This window comes from Nuphar pumila, chromosome 5, assembly GCF_984573655.1.
Source record: "Nuphar pumila chromosome 5, dmNupPumi1.hap1.1, whole genome shotgun sequence".
Lineage (NCBI taxonomy): Eukaryota > Viridiplantae > Streptophyta > Magnoliopsida > Nymphaeales > Nymphaeaceae > Nuphar > Nuphar pumila.
In genome coordinates this window covers 38,157,719-38,175,013 of record NC_143253.1, presented here as the reverse complement: position 1 = coordinate 38,175,013, position 17,295 = coordinate 38,157,719, and the positions used below count along the sequence as shown (strand labels likewise).

Genomic DNA, 17,295 nt, shown 5'->3' with positions numbered 1-17,295 from the left:
TATGAGTATAACTGGCTTTGGATTCAGTTCGTTCGAACCATGGTTGCCAGTTGAGGAAGCGGGAGCGGGAAGCGATACGGGAAGCGGGAGCGGGAAGCGAGGCACTTTCAAAATTTTAGGAAGCGGGGAAGCGTGGGACCACTTAGGAGCGATTCGGGAAGCGTCTCGGAAGCGACCTAGGAAGCGTCTCGGAAGCGACCCAGGAAGCGTCTCGGAAGCGAGGGGGAAGCGAAAAAAATAAAAATAAAAAATAAAAAATACAAAAAATTTGAAAAAACAGGGGAAGCGAGGGGGAAGCGTGGGGGAAGCGTGGGGGAAGCGAGGGGGAAGCGTGGGGGAAGCGTTGGGGAAGCGTGGGGGAAGCGCGCTTCCCATTAAAGGGAAGCGCGTCCCCCATTAAAGGGAAACGCGTCCCCCATTAAAGGGAAGCGCGCTTCCCAAAAAAGGGGGACGCTTCCCCCCACGCTTCGGAAGCGCGACGTTTCGCGCTTCCGAAGCGCGCTTCGGGGAAGCGCGCTTCCCCTTTTAGCTAGGCACTTCCGGTAACTCTGGTTCGAACCCAATCCAGTTCAAATTAGTTTAAACCAGTATAGTACTGTGTTTCTGCCTCTGCAGGGCGAAAACCAAAAAAATACAAATTTTTTCAAAACATCGTTTCTAGCAAATTTTGAACTGGGACAAGTCCCAAATTCGGACTCGGATCAATTCTTTCATAAGATATTTTATCAATATCCGAGATCCAATCCATCTCAATTTAGATAGTGGATCCAATGCTGGATTTGGTGTTCGATTTTCATCTCGGACCTGGATTTTTTCATCTGATTCATTCTATAATCGATATTCAGACTCCAATTTATTCATTTAACCCAGAATATCCCATCAAATATCCAGGATCCAATTTAACCATTTCGGATCCATTTCAGTTTGGATCCACCTGATCCGTTCAAAAGGTTAATTGAATCAATTTCTGAACTCAAATTAAGCTAACATTTGAGATTCAGTTTCACTTCTTGGATTCTAATTCAGATCCAAGATCCAATTTCATTCTCTAAGTTGGATCTAAGATCCAAATCCAAAATCCCAATTTTCATTATGAATTTGGGGTTTTTTCATTTTCAAATTCTTCAGAAATCCATATTCAGGGTTTGATTCCCATTTCAAACCAAATTTTTTTAAAATGAGATCCAGATCCAATCTTTTTCAAAACCTCGGATCCAGATCCTTTTCAAAAATTTAATTTTTATCCTAATTTCAAAATCAATTCTTGAAATTTCAAAATCAATTCTTGAAATTTCAAATTCAAATCTATCATTTTGCAAAAATCCTTTGAAAAATACCCCGGATCTAGTTCATAATTCAATTTGGATTTCAAAATATCAAATGGATCTAGATCCAGTTTCAAAATCCAATTTTTATTCAAAATCAATTTGGGGATCTCAAATTCAAAATCCAATTTTTATTCAAAATCAATTCGGGGATTTTAAATTCAAAATCAAAATCCAATTTTTATCCCTATTTCAAAATAATCTTTGAATTTCAAACCCAAATTCAATAATTTTGCAAAAATTTTAAAAATTCAATCTGGATCCGGTTTTAACCCAATTTGGATTTTCGGAAATCAAAATTGGATTCTTAAATCCAATTATTCCCAAATTCTCTTTTTTATTTCTCATATTTTATTTCACTTTTCATCTTAATTTAAAAAAAAAAACAAAAATATATTTTCAAAGAAGGGGCGCGCCACTTGGCATTTTAAAAAACAAACCAAATTCATTTTTAACTCTACTTTTAAAACATCCTTTTACTTTTAAAAACACACGTGGGCATCACTTGCAAGGTGATGCCATGTGTCAAAATTTTGCCAAACTACCCCTTTTACCCATTTGAGAATTTTCAAAAAGACCCACATGGGCACCCACTTGCAAAAGGGGTGCCACATGTGCATTTTTAACAAATTGCCTTCTTTGCCCATTTGCAAAAAGAGAAAATACCCACGTGGGGTTGGCACCAACTTTGAGAAAATATCTTAAAATTTGATGCCCAAAATGCTCCCATTTCAAGCTATAAATAGACCCCTTAGGGTCTCTCTTTTCATAAGTGGAAAATTTGAGAAATTGAGAGAATCAAAGAATTCTCTCTTTCTCTTCTTTTCTTCTCTCTCTCCTTCCTTCCATCTTGAAGTTGATGCCATTTTTAGGCAAGATTCAAGCCCTCTTTAGCCCACGGTAGGCCTCCTCCTTCCCTCTTTTGATTTTTTTTCTCTTTCTTTTTCTTTTACAATTTTTGATTTTTGTAAATTAGATATTTTTTTAATCTCTTGCTAATTTCAAAAGATAGCAATATAAATCCATCTTAGTTCCATGTTAATTTCCATTTTATGCTTTTGATTCATTTAATTTGATATTTACTTTGTGTATTTTCATTCTAGCCATTTAGAATTGAGATTTGATCTTCAATAGATCAAATCTCATATTCAATTCGCTAAATCAATTTTAATGTATGCCCCAATGCTTTCAATTTGATTTTTAGATGTTTTAATTTTATTTTTGCATCATTTTCAACATCTTCCATTATTTGAAATGATAGATCTCATGTTTGATCTTTGGATCGATTCATTAACGAGATGCTACTCTACTCAATCATGTTTAGATGATATTTTCAATTCTAATCTGATTTTAACATCATCAATTCATATGTATTTAGATATCATTTTGATTTGATTTTTTTACTGCATCTCATGCATGTGTTTTTGAGATCTCCAAAAAAAATAAGATCATTCTGAGTTGGTTTGATCCCTCAAAAAATCGGTATTCGGGACCTGTCATTCTGGGTCGTCTGGATTTTCTCTGAAATTGGATCAACTTGTTGGAGTGATTTCTCCCTAACCAGAGATGATCTTTCAAATCTGTAAAAAGGGATGTTTACAACATTGAATCTAGTTTCTTCATGCCAATTTTCATCAATTTCTATGGTGTTTTCATGCCCGATTTTGGTTAAAAACTGCAACTCTGTTATAATGTGTTAATTTTGTGGTTCAATTTTGAGCCCATTTTGTCAGAGTCATATCTCCCTAATGGGAGATCATTTTTTTGATCTGTAAAAGGGTTTTTCTTTATCTGAATGTCTATTTCATCTCTGTAAATTTTCATCTATTTCTATGAAGTATTTCTATTTCTTTTGCATTTGAAGTCGAGACCCTGTCTGTTTGCAATCTCAGGCGTTGTTTAGACCCAAAACTAACTTGTTGCAATCATATCTCCCTAATGGAAGATTATTTTTCAAATATGTAAAAATGAGTTTCTTCCTTAGAATGTCTAGTTTATGCATGCCAACTTTTATAAACTTTCATCAACTTTTCATCTGTCATTCAGATAAAAAACCAGAACCCTATCGATTTTCTTTCACAGGTTTTGACCCGAATCGTTTAGATTGAATCTCCCCAATGGCAGATCATTTTTCAGATATGTAAATTGAAAATTTCTTCTTACAATGTCTAGTTTATCTTTGTAAATTTTCAGCAATTTCTATGAAGTTTTCATATCTAATTCTGATAAAAAATCGGAACCCTGTCATTTTGCCTTATTAAACATTTCTTAAACTTTATCTCAACTTGTTTAGATGTGTCTTCTCTAATGAAAATTCATTTTCTAAATATGTAAAAGGGGTTTTCTTCCATTTCAAGTTTAGTTTATCCATATAAATTTTTTAAAATTTCTCTGGTCATTTGACCCTTCATCCATTGCATTTTTCAAAATCAATTTTATAAAAGACATTATTTTGTTAAAATGAAGTTAAATTAAGCATTTTAACAATTTTAAATTCAATTTTCAAATACAATTCGTGTATTTCATGAATTGAAAATATCTTTTATCAACTTAGAATGCCTTAACTTCATTTTAAACCAATTTTGGAGTTTATTTGTTTTTTATTTTCAATCATTTTCAATCTATTTTCATTAAAACCTTAATTTCAAAGATAAATTCATTTTCACTTCAAGTTTTAAAATGAATTTGCATGTTTAAGACCCCAATTTTGAAAATCTAAAGCTCCAAAAACATATTTTGAAAATGCTTTTGCAAAGGCCATGCATCATTTGCATTTTATTTTGATTTTTCCTTATTTTTTTGGGGCATAAAAGGCTAACTTTGGATTTTCTTCAATTTTTCAATAATTGAAGAAAATCCATAAATGCCTACATTTCTAACATGTTAGCTCATTTTGTAGGATTTTTTTTTCAATTATTGCAATAAATTCAAAGGTTGTAATAATTCCATTAATAAAATTTTTATTTTATGCTTAGTTTAGAATGAATGCGCATATTAGTTTAAATTTTAATTTCATTTTAACTTGTTGCATTTTTTCGTTTTTTCTTAAATACACTATGGAAACACGAATGACACGTGCACCATTTAACAAAGAATAAATAAAACTAAGTAAAGTTCGTATTTACGACCCTAGTTGGAATACGAATAATACTTAGAGTTATTATTGTTTATTAAATAAAAATTTGACCTATACTTTTAGGTCATTTTTGAAAATTATCATTTCTTTCAAAATTAATTCTCTTTTCTTCCTTTATTTGAATTAAAATAAAGATTAATTCAAAATATATTTGTGGCCCTAGTCATGAATATATTAATTTTTTTTTTTTTTAATTCTATAAAGGCACAAAAATTCTTTTCTTTATTAGAATTTTAAATAAAGATTAATGTAAAGTATATTTGTGGCCCTAGTAATGAATATATGGAAATTAATCTTGTTTTAATTCTATAAAGTATAAAATTTTCCTTAAAATTCAAATAACTTTTTAAAAAAAAATAGCATATTCATCATTTAAGATAGAATTGCATCGTTTTTTATTCAAGTTATTTTCAAATGCTCAAGTGATTTCCGAAATGATTTTAAAAAACAACTTTCATTTCAAAATTCAAAGTCATTTTCGGTTTTTGATTCTCAAATTCAAAGTTATTTTCCAATTTCATTTTTGAAATTCAAAATTATTTGTTAATTCAAGATATTTTCGAAATCACTTTCAAATTCCAAGTATTTTTCAAATATTTTCCAAGTTACTTTTCAAAACAATTCTAAACTTTTTAAATTATATCTCAAATTTCAAATATTAATTTCAATTTCCTATTCAAATTCCAAATTTTAATTTTTATTTCAATTTTAATTTTCCATTTTCGAATTTCAATTTTCAAATTTCAATTTTGAATTTTATTTCAAATTCAAATATCAATTTAAAATTTTTCATTTTCTAAATTCCAATTCTTAATTTTGAATTTCATTTCAATTCTCAATTTTAATTCCAAATTAAATTTCGAATTTCATTTGAATTCCTAATTCTAAATTCCAATTTCATTTCCAAATTTCAATTTCGATTTTTCTTAGTTTTCAAATTCAAATGACATTTTCAATTCCAAAATTCAATTCTTCAACTTTAAATTTTTAAATTCAAAGTTCAATTTCAATTTCCAATTTTAATTCTAATTTTAATTCTGACTTTCAATTTTAAAATTCCAAATTCCAAATTCCAAATTCGATTTTTAAGTTCAATTTTGATTTCAAAAGTCAATTCCAATTTCGATTTCCAATTTCAATCAATTCAGATTTCAAATTTTGAAATTTAATTTTGACCCTTGAATTCATTTTCAACTTTCAATTTCATTTTGCAATTTCAAACTCTGATTTCCATTTCAAAATTCAAATTCAATTTCAAATTCCATTTCAGAATCAAATTGAATTTTCAAACTCCAATTTCGATTTCGACTTCAATTTCAAGTTCAAACTTCAATTTTTCAACACAAACTCAAATTCATTTCGGTTCTGATTTTTCAATTCAAATTCAATTCTTAAATTTCAAAATTATTTCCTAAAGGATATTTTTAAATCCATTTCAAAATCACTTGGATTTTTGAAATCTTTCCAAAAGCACACATATTTTCAAAGTTCAAAATCATAGCACAAGCATGTTTTATGTGCATTTTAGGACTTAGAATAATTTTTTGGGCAAATTCAAGCAAGTTAAAGGCATAAATTCGATCATTGGTTCAATTATCCCTGGTAAATGTGTTAGGAACGGTTGAACGTCGTACCGATGAGCGAGCCCCGTCTTCTCATTTTTCCGCATTTTCTAAAACGAAGGAGAGTAAAATTTCAAAATCTTTTCAAAAGGTCAAGTGAGACCTTGCGAGAGTTTTCTCTTTCCCTAAAAAGAAAAGGAATTTTTTTTTGCAACGTTCATACTATGACGTTGGTCTATATTATCAAGACCCTCTTTCGCATTCACATGTGCGTCATGAGTGTTTTCATTGTCACTCTCATGCTTCATTATCCAGGTAAAAAAGAAATGAATAGTCACAATGCCCTTGAATTTTATTTTTGCCAAATCCATTTTCATTTTTAAGAAAAGTGACATTTCTTGAGACATATAGTTTGTTCTTTTTAATTTCATAACATCTATACCTTTTTTTATTTCTGGCATAGCATTGAAAAACAAAAATAATAACTTTTGGGGAAAGTTTGTCATTTTTGTCGGTAATGACAAAACATTTACAACCAAAGACTCAACCTTTTGTAATCGGGAGATGTTTTAAATAATTTTTCATCAGGAGAAATGTTTTCGATAGTTTTTTATGGCATCCTATTTATCAAATAAACCGCCGTAAAAGCGACTTCGGCCCAAAAAATTTTTGGAACATTTTTTATATAAGAAGTGTTCTAGTAGTCTCAACAATATGTCTATGCTTCCTTTCAGCTAGTCCATTTTGTTGAGGAGTATAAAGACATGATTTTTGGTGAATAATCCCATGTAAGTTAAGATAGTTTTTAAAATCCTTTGATACAAATTCTCTTTTGGAATCAGTTCTAAAGTTTTTAATATTGGTTTTAAATTGAGTCTTTGTATAACAATGAAATTTTTGGAAACAATCAAATACTTCGGATTTGTGTTTAACAAAATATATCCAAGAGTGTCTACTGTAACCATCCACAAAAACAACATAATAAGATACTCCTCCTTTGGATATAACCGGAGCCGATTCCCATACATACGAATGTACCAACTCAAATAATTTCTTTGATATAAAATGACTAGTCCCAAAAGGTAAAGATTTCATTTTACTAAGGATGCAATCTTCATAAACAAAATCCCTTTCTTTATAATTTGTGAGAAATAGAACAAAATGTAATTTTGACCAGAGTTACCGGAAGCTTCTTAGATAGGTGGGAAGCTCGCTTCCCGAAAACTCGCTTCGGAAGCGCGATACTCCTCACTTCCGAAACTTGATAAGAACCTCGATTCCCCCACGCTTCTCATATGCTTTTCACACTTCATTTATTCATCTTATATGTTTTCTTACTCAACTTTTCATGTTTTTTATGTGTTTTCTTTCACTCTTCTCACTCACTTCCATGTGCTTTCTCTAAATTGGTAATCATCAATTTTAGATTTTGTTAAAAATTTATTTTTTATACTAAAAAAACATGAAATTTAATGTCACTTTTATTTTAGTTTTTATTTGTGTTTCATTATGATTCACATTCAATTATTATATATTTTTTTCATTCCTTGCTTCCCGCTTCCTATACATTTTAAAATGCATCGCTTCTCGCTTTCGCTTCCTGTATCGTTTCCCGCTTCCTAGTCGGGCAACCTTGATTTTGACACACTAGGGTGTCCTAGTTTCTTGTGCCAAATTTTTATATCTTTTTTTTTCATAAAATTATAAAAAGTATGTTTTGATAATTCAAGATTGTTCATAATATAGAGATCTCCTCTTCTATGACCACGCCTAATCGGCTTCTCGAACTAGAGATCTTGTATCAAACATTTATCAGATGAAAACAAGATTTTGCATCCATGATTTGCAATTTGGAAAACGGATAAGCGGTTTAAATTTAATTTTGGTACTATTCTAATATTTGGTACAAAAAAGGTTTGATGCTTTTGTAAAGACCCAAAACATTTGATTTTAAAGAAGTTCCATTATTGGTTGAAACATAAGAATCATTTGGGTTAGTATAGCATTCAGATAGTGTGGACTTATTTGGGGTCATATGAAAAGAGCACCAGAATCAAGAAGTCAAGAAGTCTTACTGGGGTCAATGCATGTGGATACAGCCGCCCTCGAGGGGGAAGATGCTTGATTCTTGAACATTGGTTATAGTGCTTTCATAAGTTATGCCAAATATAATGTGTTGATGCATTTGGAGGCTTCTACACTATTTCTTTCAAGAGATGGTCCCACCAAAGCCACCTTCTTATCATCTTTTTGATCTTCTTTATTTTTTTTAGGACAAAAGGGCTTTATATGATCCGACTCTTAGCAATGATATCATATTAGTTTGCCACTCTTCTTATATTCATGATTGTATCTTTTATCATTTTGGCTCCTTCCATAATCATTGGAATTTCTTTCATTCTCATTACTTCTTTCAAAGTGAGGGGGCTTATAAGGCCTTCTATGATTTTCGAGCCTTGACATAGTGATTACGGATTTTTCCTCTTTAGAAGATGATGGTTTTTTAACCTATTTTCTTCCATAGTTAATTCTTTAAGTGTTTCAACTATGGTAGGTACACCTCCTCTACGAAGAAGGGCCGATTTGGTCCCTTCAAATTCGGGTCTAAGGCTATTAACAAATTGATAGAATTGCTCCGTTATATTTTATTTTTCACGGAGTTCTACATCTTAGGGGCAATGCCACTTTGGCTCTAGAAGAGCCAATTCATCTCAAAGAAGAGAGAGGGCATTGTAATATTCTCTAATGATCATCTCTCTTGGGATAATAGTTTTTACTTTATTTTGCACATTACATGTGTGAGCTATATCCTTGAGACTATACATATCTTTAAGATACTTTCATGCATCACTAGTTTTGCTAAGCTAGAGCATTTTTTGATGTCAACACTATTGATGAGCAATTTTTCATTTTTTCTCATATTCGGTGACGGCCTTAGACATCTCTTCTCCTTGAAGCGCTACTTTTTCATTTTTCATCTTGGTGAGTATAAGTTTAGGCTTTCTTTCAGTGCCATCAATTGAACTTCATAAACATTTTTTTCATATTTTATGTTTTACTGTAGATGCCTACATCACATGGTATCATTGAGTTTCACAGGGATGATGACCACCACTTCTCTTTCATCCTACATTTTTACAATAATGATATATATAGATAGATAGATAGAAGGTAGCAAGAATTTTGTTGATGAGAACTTCCTACGAACCGATGCTTTACCAATCTCACGATCCTCCTTTTAGCCTTTCTGAATGAATCACAACCCAAGAGCACCAGGGCTCTGATACCATATAATGAAATAAGAACAAACACAAATGAGTGCCTCTTATGGGCTTACGAGAACATAACCAACCCACCCATAAAGAACCACTTATGGGCCAATGCAAATCACTCACACAAGCACTAAAAAGTAAATGCTTTTGTATTACAAAATGCTTAAGAAAAGCATAAAGAGATACAAGGGGAGAACCCCTATTATAATAAGAGAAAGGGAGAAGGGGGCAACCCAACTAGCTGTTGGGTTGGCTCCCAACGGTCACATTTGTGACCGTTAGGAGCAGTTCCAATAGCAAGTTGGAGCTGTCCCTATCATGTACAACAACAAAAAAATAATTAAAAAATAAAAATAAAAGGCATAGTTAGCCCCTAATGGGCTGACCAGTATTACAAAGTAAAATGATCAAAATACCCTTGATGAGTATTTTGGTTTACATATATATTAATATATACATATAGATATAGATATAGATATATACATACTAGACACAATCTTAATAGTTGGTTCGCGAACCACCTTGTCTTTCCTCCCAGAATCGCCCAAGGATTGATCCTTGCACCGTGTTCTCCTCTCGACCATTGTGCTCCTCTTCATGGGTTCTGCCACCACCATCGTGGTTCTTGAACTGATTTGCTAGGAGTACATAAATTTGTTGTAGCTGCTCTTTAACTATTTGCATATTGGTTTCAATAGTGGTTGTCTTTGTTTCAAAACCATTCATTCTTGCGAGTGTTTTTTTGAAAATATTTTGGATGAATTCAAGGTTCATCTCTGGAGGATTACCGTTGCCCTTCTTAGGAGGCATGAGGATAGACCGGTTTTGCTTTGATACTAAAGCTGATACGTTCTAGTGGGCTTAGGTTCAGTTTTAGGGGTTTATCTAGGTTAGGGTAGGCTTGCGTTAAGTCAAAGGTCAAGTTCGGATGGGTCTGACAAGTTCTAAAGAAAAATCCATTTCTCCTAAAATACAATTCTATTAATGCTAAAAAATTAGAGATTGTTTTAGGACACGTCAGGGAAGCTGGGCTTAAAATTTGATGTTCAGGAGCTTTCAGGTTGCAGAGAAAAATTCTGCAAAGTTCAGGTTCTGTTTTGGATCTGGATTCTGTTAAGTTTCTGACAGACCTTGTGAGAGTGAGTTATTTCCCTCATAATAAAATTCAGAAAAATTAAATAGGGTTAGGCTGGGGATAGGTTAAGAAAAGTCTAGGTGAAATTTCAAAGGCTATGTCATTCTGGTTTGGGATATAAAAATCAGCTAAGGTAGAGCACGGGTTGGATTCAGGTCTGATTCAGGACTGGGTTTTTTGTAAAACCAATTTTGGTGCTGTATTTAATTCTCCTTAATGGATAAGAATTTGGATCCAGTTTTGGAGGGTAGGTTTAGGACATGTAGGGAGTTTAAAGTTAAATTGGCAGGTCTGAACTAGGTATGGATTGAGAGAAACAAAATTTTTAAGTTGGGGTAAATTATGGAAATCACAACAAAAGGGTGTTGTTTCCAGATCTGGGTTTATATGAGGTTTTAGGCTAAGAGGGACTTAAGGACTAGGGTCTAGGGACTTACACGACTTGGACTGGATGTCTTAAGGTTGAGGGAAGGTCTGGTCCATCCGGATACAGCACACGAACACCTTGATGTGAGAGTTGAGTTGATTCCACTGAAGAGTTGATGCCGCCTACTAAGTAGAATTGGATCTACTTAGTGCTTTACGTAGTTCCAATCCTCAGAAGGGTTGGGACCACCTTACTCGAATTGGAATAACCATGGGACAGGGTGAACAAGTCAAGAGGAAAGGACTTGCGGGGGTAGAAGAGAGGGAAGAGAGTGGGGGCCTGGGAGCCAAGGGAAGGTGAGAGATCGAGTTAGAGAAAAACGTCCCAATAGGGGGCGGGGGAGGCAATTTCTTGAAAATAAGAGCGACAATTCCATATAATTTCTTCCTATCAAGCTTACAAAAATGAGCACTATATATAGGTTCAAGGGGCTTTTAAAGCCATCACTACTAACAAAAAAACTTTATAAACTTAAATATGAATTTAAAATCCTAAGAGCCTTTCATAAAACCAAGAGGCTCTCATTAAACCAAGGGACTCTTTGGAGTCTCCCCCCTTGCATGCCCTTCTAAGCTCCTCCCAAGGGGAGGTCGACATCTTGGTGGGCCCCACATGGGCCAGCTGGCCCCTCCTTGGATCCGGGTCCACCATGGCTGCTCCGGTCCGCCTCATGCTCTGCTGCACACTCCGGTCCGCCCAAGGTTGAATTGGGTTGGATCTTTGCTTGCTCCGGCTCCCTCTATGGCTGATATGGATTGTGTCACCAACAGATCCGTATCAGTAACCAAGAGGGGATGCCACTTTTTATGCACTGTTGTGTGTAACACACAGTAAAATACTGCCTTTGAGGTGGTTAGTGTTGAACAATATCTTCTTAGGTCAGCCTGGACAAGTTAGCTGTTCCTGTCAGTGCCATCGATATTGTACTCACTGTGCAGCTAGATATGTCACTGTTATATGAACTTAGTGCATACAAAGTGTTATTGCCGCTTGCAAATGCTAGACATCAGGGCAAGTGTAGGCTACTGATTTTGGGACTTGGTTTACTAAAATATTTACTATAAATTTAGAAATCAGGTTTAAGGTTCAACTAGCAGGTTTTTTTTGTGCCACATTCAGTTGTTTATACTGACATCATCAGAAACTCTGAACTAAGAATTGGTTGTTTAGTAGGTAACATTGTGGATCTATGATTTTATGAGGTACATAACTATGGTGGTTTTCTTACACGCAAGAAGATTTTGGGGTACATACATGAATTTATATTTCCTGTGATTATATTGTTCAATGTGTAATAATCTTTACTTGTAAATAAAGGATAGTTCACAAAACTGATCTGGACTGTTATCACCTCTGTGAAGTTGCAATCTGTGGAGGTTATGGATTCCATATATTTGCCACCTTTGCATTGAAACTAATCGTATTATGTTGCAAATCATGATGATGAATAATCTTATGTTCTGTCACCAACTTATTATAGCCCTTTTTTTTCTTTAAACTTTATTTCAATAAATGTTCAGACCTTGCATTGACTGCAAGATTATCCCATCAACTGGAACGGTTGCTGGAACTGAAATAATCATGGTTTCACTATGGTTATATATAGTTTTACAATTTACTGCTTTGGTAGAGAAGATAAGCAGTACGCTACTTTTTCATTTGAATCACTGATGAAATATGCTATCCCCTCTAGTGTTTATATCACTTATGATAACTGCCTGTTGCTTTTCAGGTGGTCTGCACGCTTGGAACCATAGTCTTTGTGTGTATTCTAGTTATCCGAGGTGTTTGGTCTGGTGTATTGTACCGGCAAGTGTATCACAAGAGTAGTAATTTTGCTGATATGGATGACGATGGGAGTGTGTGGACCGGTGCACAACCTGCAACTTGAGCTTCATGTAACTGCAAATCCTTATGATCTTTATATATGCAACAGTTTCCTCATGCCTAAAGGTATTTACATGCATGTGTGGTTTCACTTACGCTTCAGAGAGAAGCAAAAAAGAAAAGGAGCTAATGGTAGATTTATCAAATTTCATTTTTGATCAGACAATTACAGCTCCTATTATGTCATGCCATTGTATGTCGTATTCACTATTCATGGTTGAAGGTCGAGCAAAGTCGAAGAACAAGGATGAAAGTTAGACCACAGGTGCATTAATGCTCAATATACCCTTTTATATTATATGTAATAAAAAGTGTAGCCAGAGTTTTTAAGAATTAGGTACTTGTGATATGTTGTTCCACAGATCAGCAGGAACATGCTGAGCAGAATACCTGACCAAGATCTCCTCTGGCTACGATAGGCGCAAACAGAGTGCCAATGGGATCTAATCTTGTTTTTATCACAAAACTATAAAATTTTCTACTATAAATTCATTTGAGTTTGTGAAGGCATAAATTATTCACTATTGTGCATGCTGAAGGTAAATGCATTTAATTAATTATTAAATGCTTCTATATAAAACGAATCAATCTTTTTAAATACCCGTGCCAAACTTTTTTCTTGAATGAATTGTATCTAGGTTACTATAGATTTGCGTCGATTTTTTCTGAAACGAACAGATAATGTTTATACAGCACGCATCTATGAGTTTCAACTAGAAATTATAGTAGTCACTATAGAAAATGTAAACTCTATCTAGAGATAACGTTTGATCATTTTGACATGAGTATCCTACGTAGTTGGAAGTCATAGGATCAAACTGTCTCGACACGTAATCCCAAATGACCATGGTGTGTAAGAATCGCAATTGTGAAAGTTTTGATACGTTGTGGTTTTTGAAGCTCTTTAAAAACCTATTTGTAAAAGTTTGATACATTGTGGTTTTTGAAGCTCTTGAAAAACCTATTTGTAAGCTAATGCTGTGCGGCATCTCTCTTCTCCTGCATATTGCCTGTTGATACACACAACAGTCAAACAATCCAGGGCACTTGCATGGGCATGGGCAAACTAGTGTTGAACATGGCCAACAGTATGTCATAACTTTATTTTTTTCTTTTATGATCTTGATTACTATTTTATAGTAATGTGTTCTTCAAGGTATGATATCCCTTCATAACCCACAAGCATGGTCTTTAAAGGCTATATTTGAGACTTTAGAGGCTTACGCTTTTTACGCCTCATTGATTTATCTGCCTCAAGGCCTAATTCTTATTGGTATTTATTGAGGCCTATGCCTCATACCTGTGCTTATGCCTTAATATGAGGGTTAAGCTTCTATGACAAGGCTTAACCCTTTAAAAAATGAGTTGTGCATTAAAAAGTGTAGAATTTAGTTTTTTTATATGGAAGGACGCAGGCGGGTTACCCTGAATTTCAATTAAAAATCGCTATAAAGCGTTCCAAAGTGGGTTGTCAATCCAGTGGTTTATCGTTCCAACATAAATAACTGCATGAGCGTAACATTTTAAACAAGAGAGAAGAAAGATCTGCTGCTGAAGAACTTTCACGCACTGCAGTAACGTCTTTAAACCAGCGTGAACAACTCGAAATCAGCACCATATGCTGACCCCCTTGGATTTCTGAGAAGAATTGACTACACTCGGCTTCAATAAGGACATTATTAATCAATCTCTTAGTCCCTCTTATAATAAAAATCTGATTCAGATTGTAAGTAGCAAAAGAAACCAAGGCAAAATTCCCAATAGATGCAAATCTGAACGTGAGATGATCAAGATCACCCATCCAAAATTGGTCTGCAATGAGCCCACTAAATGCAAACTGCACTTGGTTGGCCGAGCTCAGAGGCCAATCCACCGCTCTAAATAGGCTGGAACAGCTCCCTCAAATGACATCAGCCACCCCCTGGTGGTTTGGAATCTTACTGTCATGATAAGCACTAGATTTGCCAACAAACAAAATGGAAAACAGTTGTAACGCTGCCCAGGTGGGCGCAACCCCACCTGGGTTGGTTACATAGAGGAGAGGGTGTTACCCCTCTCTTTCTCTCCCACGTATGGAAAGTGGAGAGAGATAGAGGGGAAACACCTCTCAAAGAGGCAAGGGGGGTGAGGAGTAACCATGGCTATAAAAAGCCATGGGTCACCTCTCTCCACCCAGTCGATTTTGGCAAAGAGGGGAAGAGAGAGAGAGAGAGAGAGAGAGAGAAGAAGCAAGGGCGGGGAGGAGCACCATCGTTGGGGACAAGTACGTTGACTCCCCCATTTTTTTTTAAAAAAAAAGGGAAGTTGACAACCGCGTGGTTGTTGGCGACCGCAAAAATGTAGGGATAGGAAGGTGACCCTGTCCTTGCCGCCTAAATGGTGAAGCATAGAGGGGGGTTCCCTCTGTCCTTACAACCGACAACCAGCAGGTTGCCGACGATAGAAAAAAAAATGGCAGGGGCAAGGGTCGAACCATACTGCCTGCCGCTCTCAGTGGGGAGGCGTAGAGGGGTTGGTCCCCTCTGCCCTCATTGCCAACAACTAGGTTGTTGACGGCCTACTATTGCGGAAAAAAAATAATGCTAGGCGGGCAACCATCAATAATCAAAGATTGACGACGATGTCGCCGCGTACATGGTGGAAGACAGAGGAGGGGTGCTCTGCAGCAGCAGCTGACAATCGTGAGGTTGCTGAAGGTAGTAGCACAACAGAGAAGAGGGAGAGTCTGACTCTTTGTCTCGACCCCAAGTGGTCGGGCATAATCGGTCTGCACATAACGACAGACTGAGTCGGCCATGCCGCTCGATCTGGGTACGGCCCAGACCAAGCTGGGCTAGCAGCAAAAGGCTGACTCGGTCTAGGCATGCCTAGACCTACTCAGAGTAGACAGACCTATCGACTCGGTCTGGAAATGACACAGACCGAGTCAGGCAAGAATAAAAAAAAATTTAATAGACCGAGTCAGGTTTGTTTTCTTTGGTAGACCAGCTCGGTTTGGACAGACTGAGTCAGGTCTGTTTTTGGATGACTGACTCAGTCCAGACCGAGTTGGGTCTACTGTTGTCAGACCGACTCGGTCCAGATCAAGTCAGACCAGCCTTTGGGTCAGACCAATTCAGTCTAGATCGAGTCTGGTCTGACAGACTGACTCGGTGTAGAACGGGCCAGCCATGTTTTAAAAATATATATATATAATAAAAAGATAATATATATATATATATATAAAGCAGGGTAAAAATTGCGACAGTGAAGACCTCAATTTTTCAATATGAGTCAAATCTGGGTTTAGATCCAAATTGGATCCAAACTTAGATCAGATCTCGTGTGCATAGAGTAGATCCAAAACAAATTGGATTCAGTTGGGTTTAGTTCAAACCCAAGTTCTTTCTATCGTGGACACCACACTTATACCAAATCTATCACAAAAAGGTTTAGATCGGTCATACCAGATTCAGGATCTAGTTAGGTTTATAGTTGAAAAACTTAAAGGATCCACATTAGAGTAAAAGTGCATCTAGAACCGATACTCGATCAATAGATCTAGTTAAACTAAATCTGAACTGTAGTAAATACAAATAAGGTGTAGTGTAAAGACAAAATGAATCAAGAAAAAATTACATGAACCCAGGGATAGTCTAAGAGTAAAAAAACCATTTTGCCTTTGATATGCCCGATTATTAAATAAGGCATAACTTTTCAGCTCGATATCAGATTCAAGTGATTTTTGGATCCTGGGATTTTTCTTTTCAAGTAGGATCCATTAGCAGGAGATATGATGACAAACTCTGAGAAAATAGAGTCAGAGTTTAGCATGAAAGCATAAGGATACTTTCATATTTTTTCATAAAGACGAGACTTTAAATGATGATACAAGATTTGTTATCTATTTTATATCAAAACTTGCGAGAAGACTAAGGTTATTCCTTAGATTTAGAATTTAAGAGTTCCAGGTAAGTGAACATTTGCAATTTTTTTCCTTAGTTAAACAAAAATACATGTTGGTTAGTTTAGGAATCTTGCAATGCGATTCCATATGTTATAAGTATGCTAGTTTTATCTTGTTTTGAATAGAACAACTGTTTAGCATGCTTAGGAATCCATAACCTTGATATTCAGTATTGTAATATCTGAGATTTTTTTAGACCTTTTCTTGAATTTTTATATTATGTGATAGATTTTAAATTCTAAATTTTTAACTAGAAATGCACAAAATGGATTTGTAGGGTTAGTTGAAATTAATATATATATATATATATATATATATATATATATATATATATATAACCCCACACGCCTAGAGTTTTCATAAATTTAAGGCATATTTCGATAAAATTTGAATTTTAACCCTAGTAGAATTAATTAAAATAAATAATTTAGATGCTTAAAACTTTGAAAATATATTAATAAAATTTAGTTAGGCATGAATTTAATTAAACTAAATGCATTGGTATTTATGTGAATTTTGAATTAATTTATGAAGCATTCTAATTTAATTTAAAATAAATTTAACTTGAATTTCATGGAATGGATTTCAAAAATTAACTAAAATTT

The 17,295-nt window shown here is 34.6% G+C and overlaps 1 protein-coding gene across 3 annotated transcripts in view; it reads left to right on the top strand.

The window, feature by feature from the left end:
- The window catches only part of LOC149837389 (ATP phosphoribosyltransferase regulatory subunit), a 31,929-nt gene extending 18,719 nt beyond the window's left edge, over positions 1 to 13,210 (top strand). For 2 of the 3 annotated variants that reach the window (XM_090006008.1, XM_090006006.1), the window contains exon 4: positions 12,590 to 13,077. In XM_090006008.1, coding sequence (XP_089862134.1) covers positions 12,590 to 12,748 — 159 coding nt within the window. In that variant the 3' untranslated portion in view covers positions 12,749 to 13,077. Of the gene's footprint in view, positions 1 to 12,589 lie in introns of all 3 variants that reach the window. The other variant, XR_016431904.1, reaches the window with a different exon arrangement.
- The last annotated feature ends 4,085 nt before the right edge of the window (positions 13,211 to 17,295 follow it).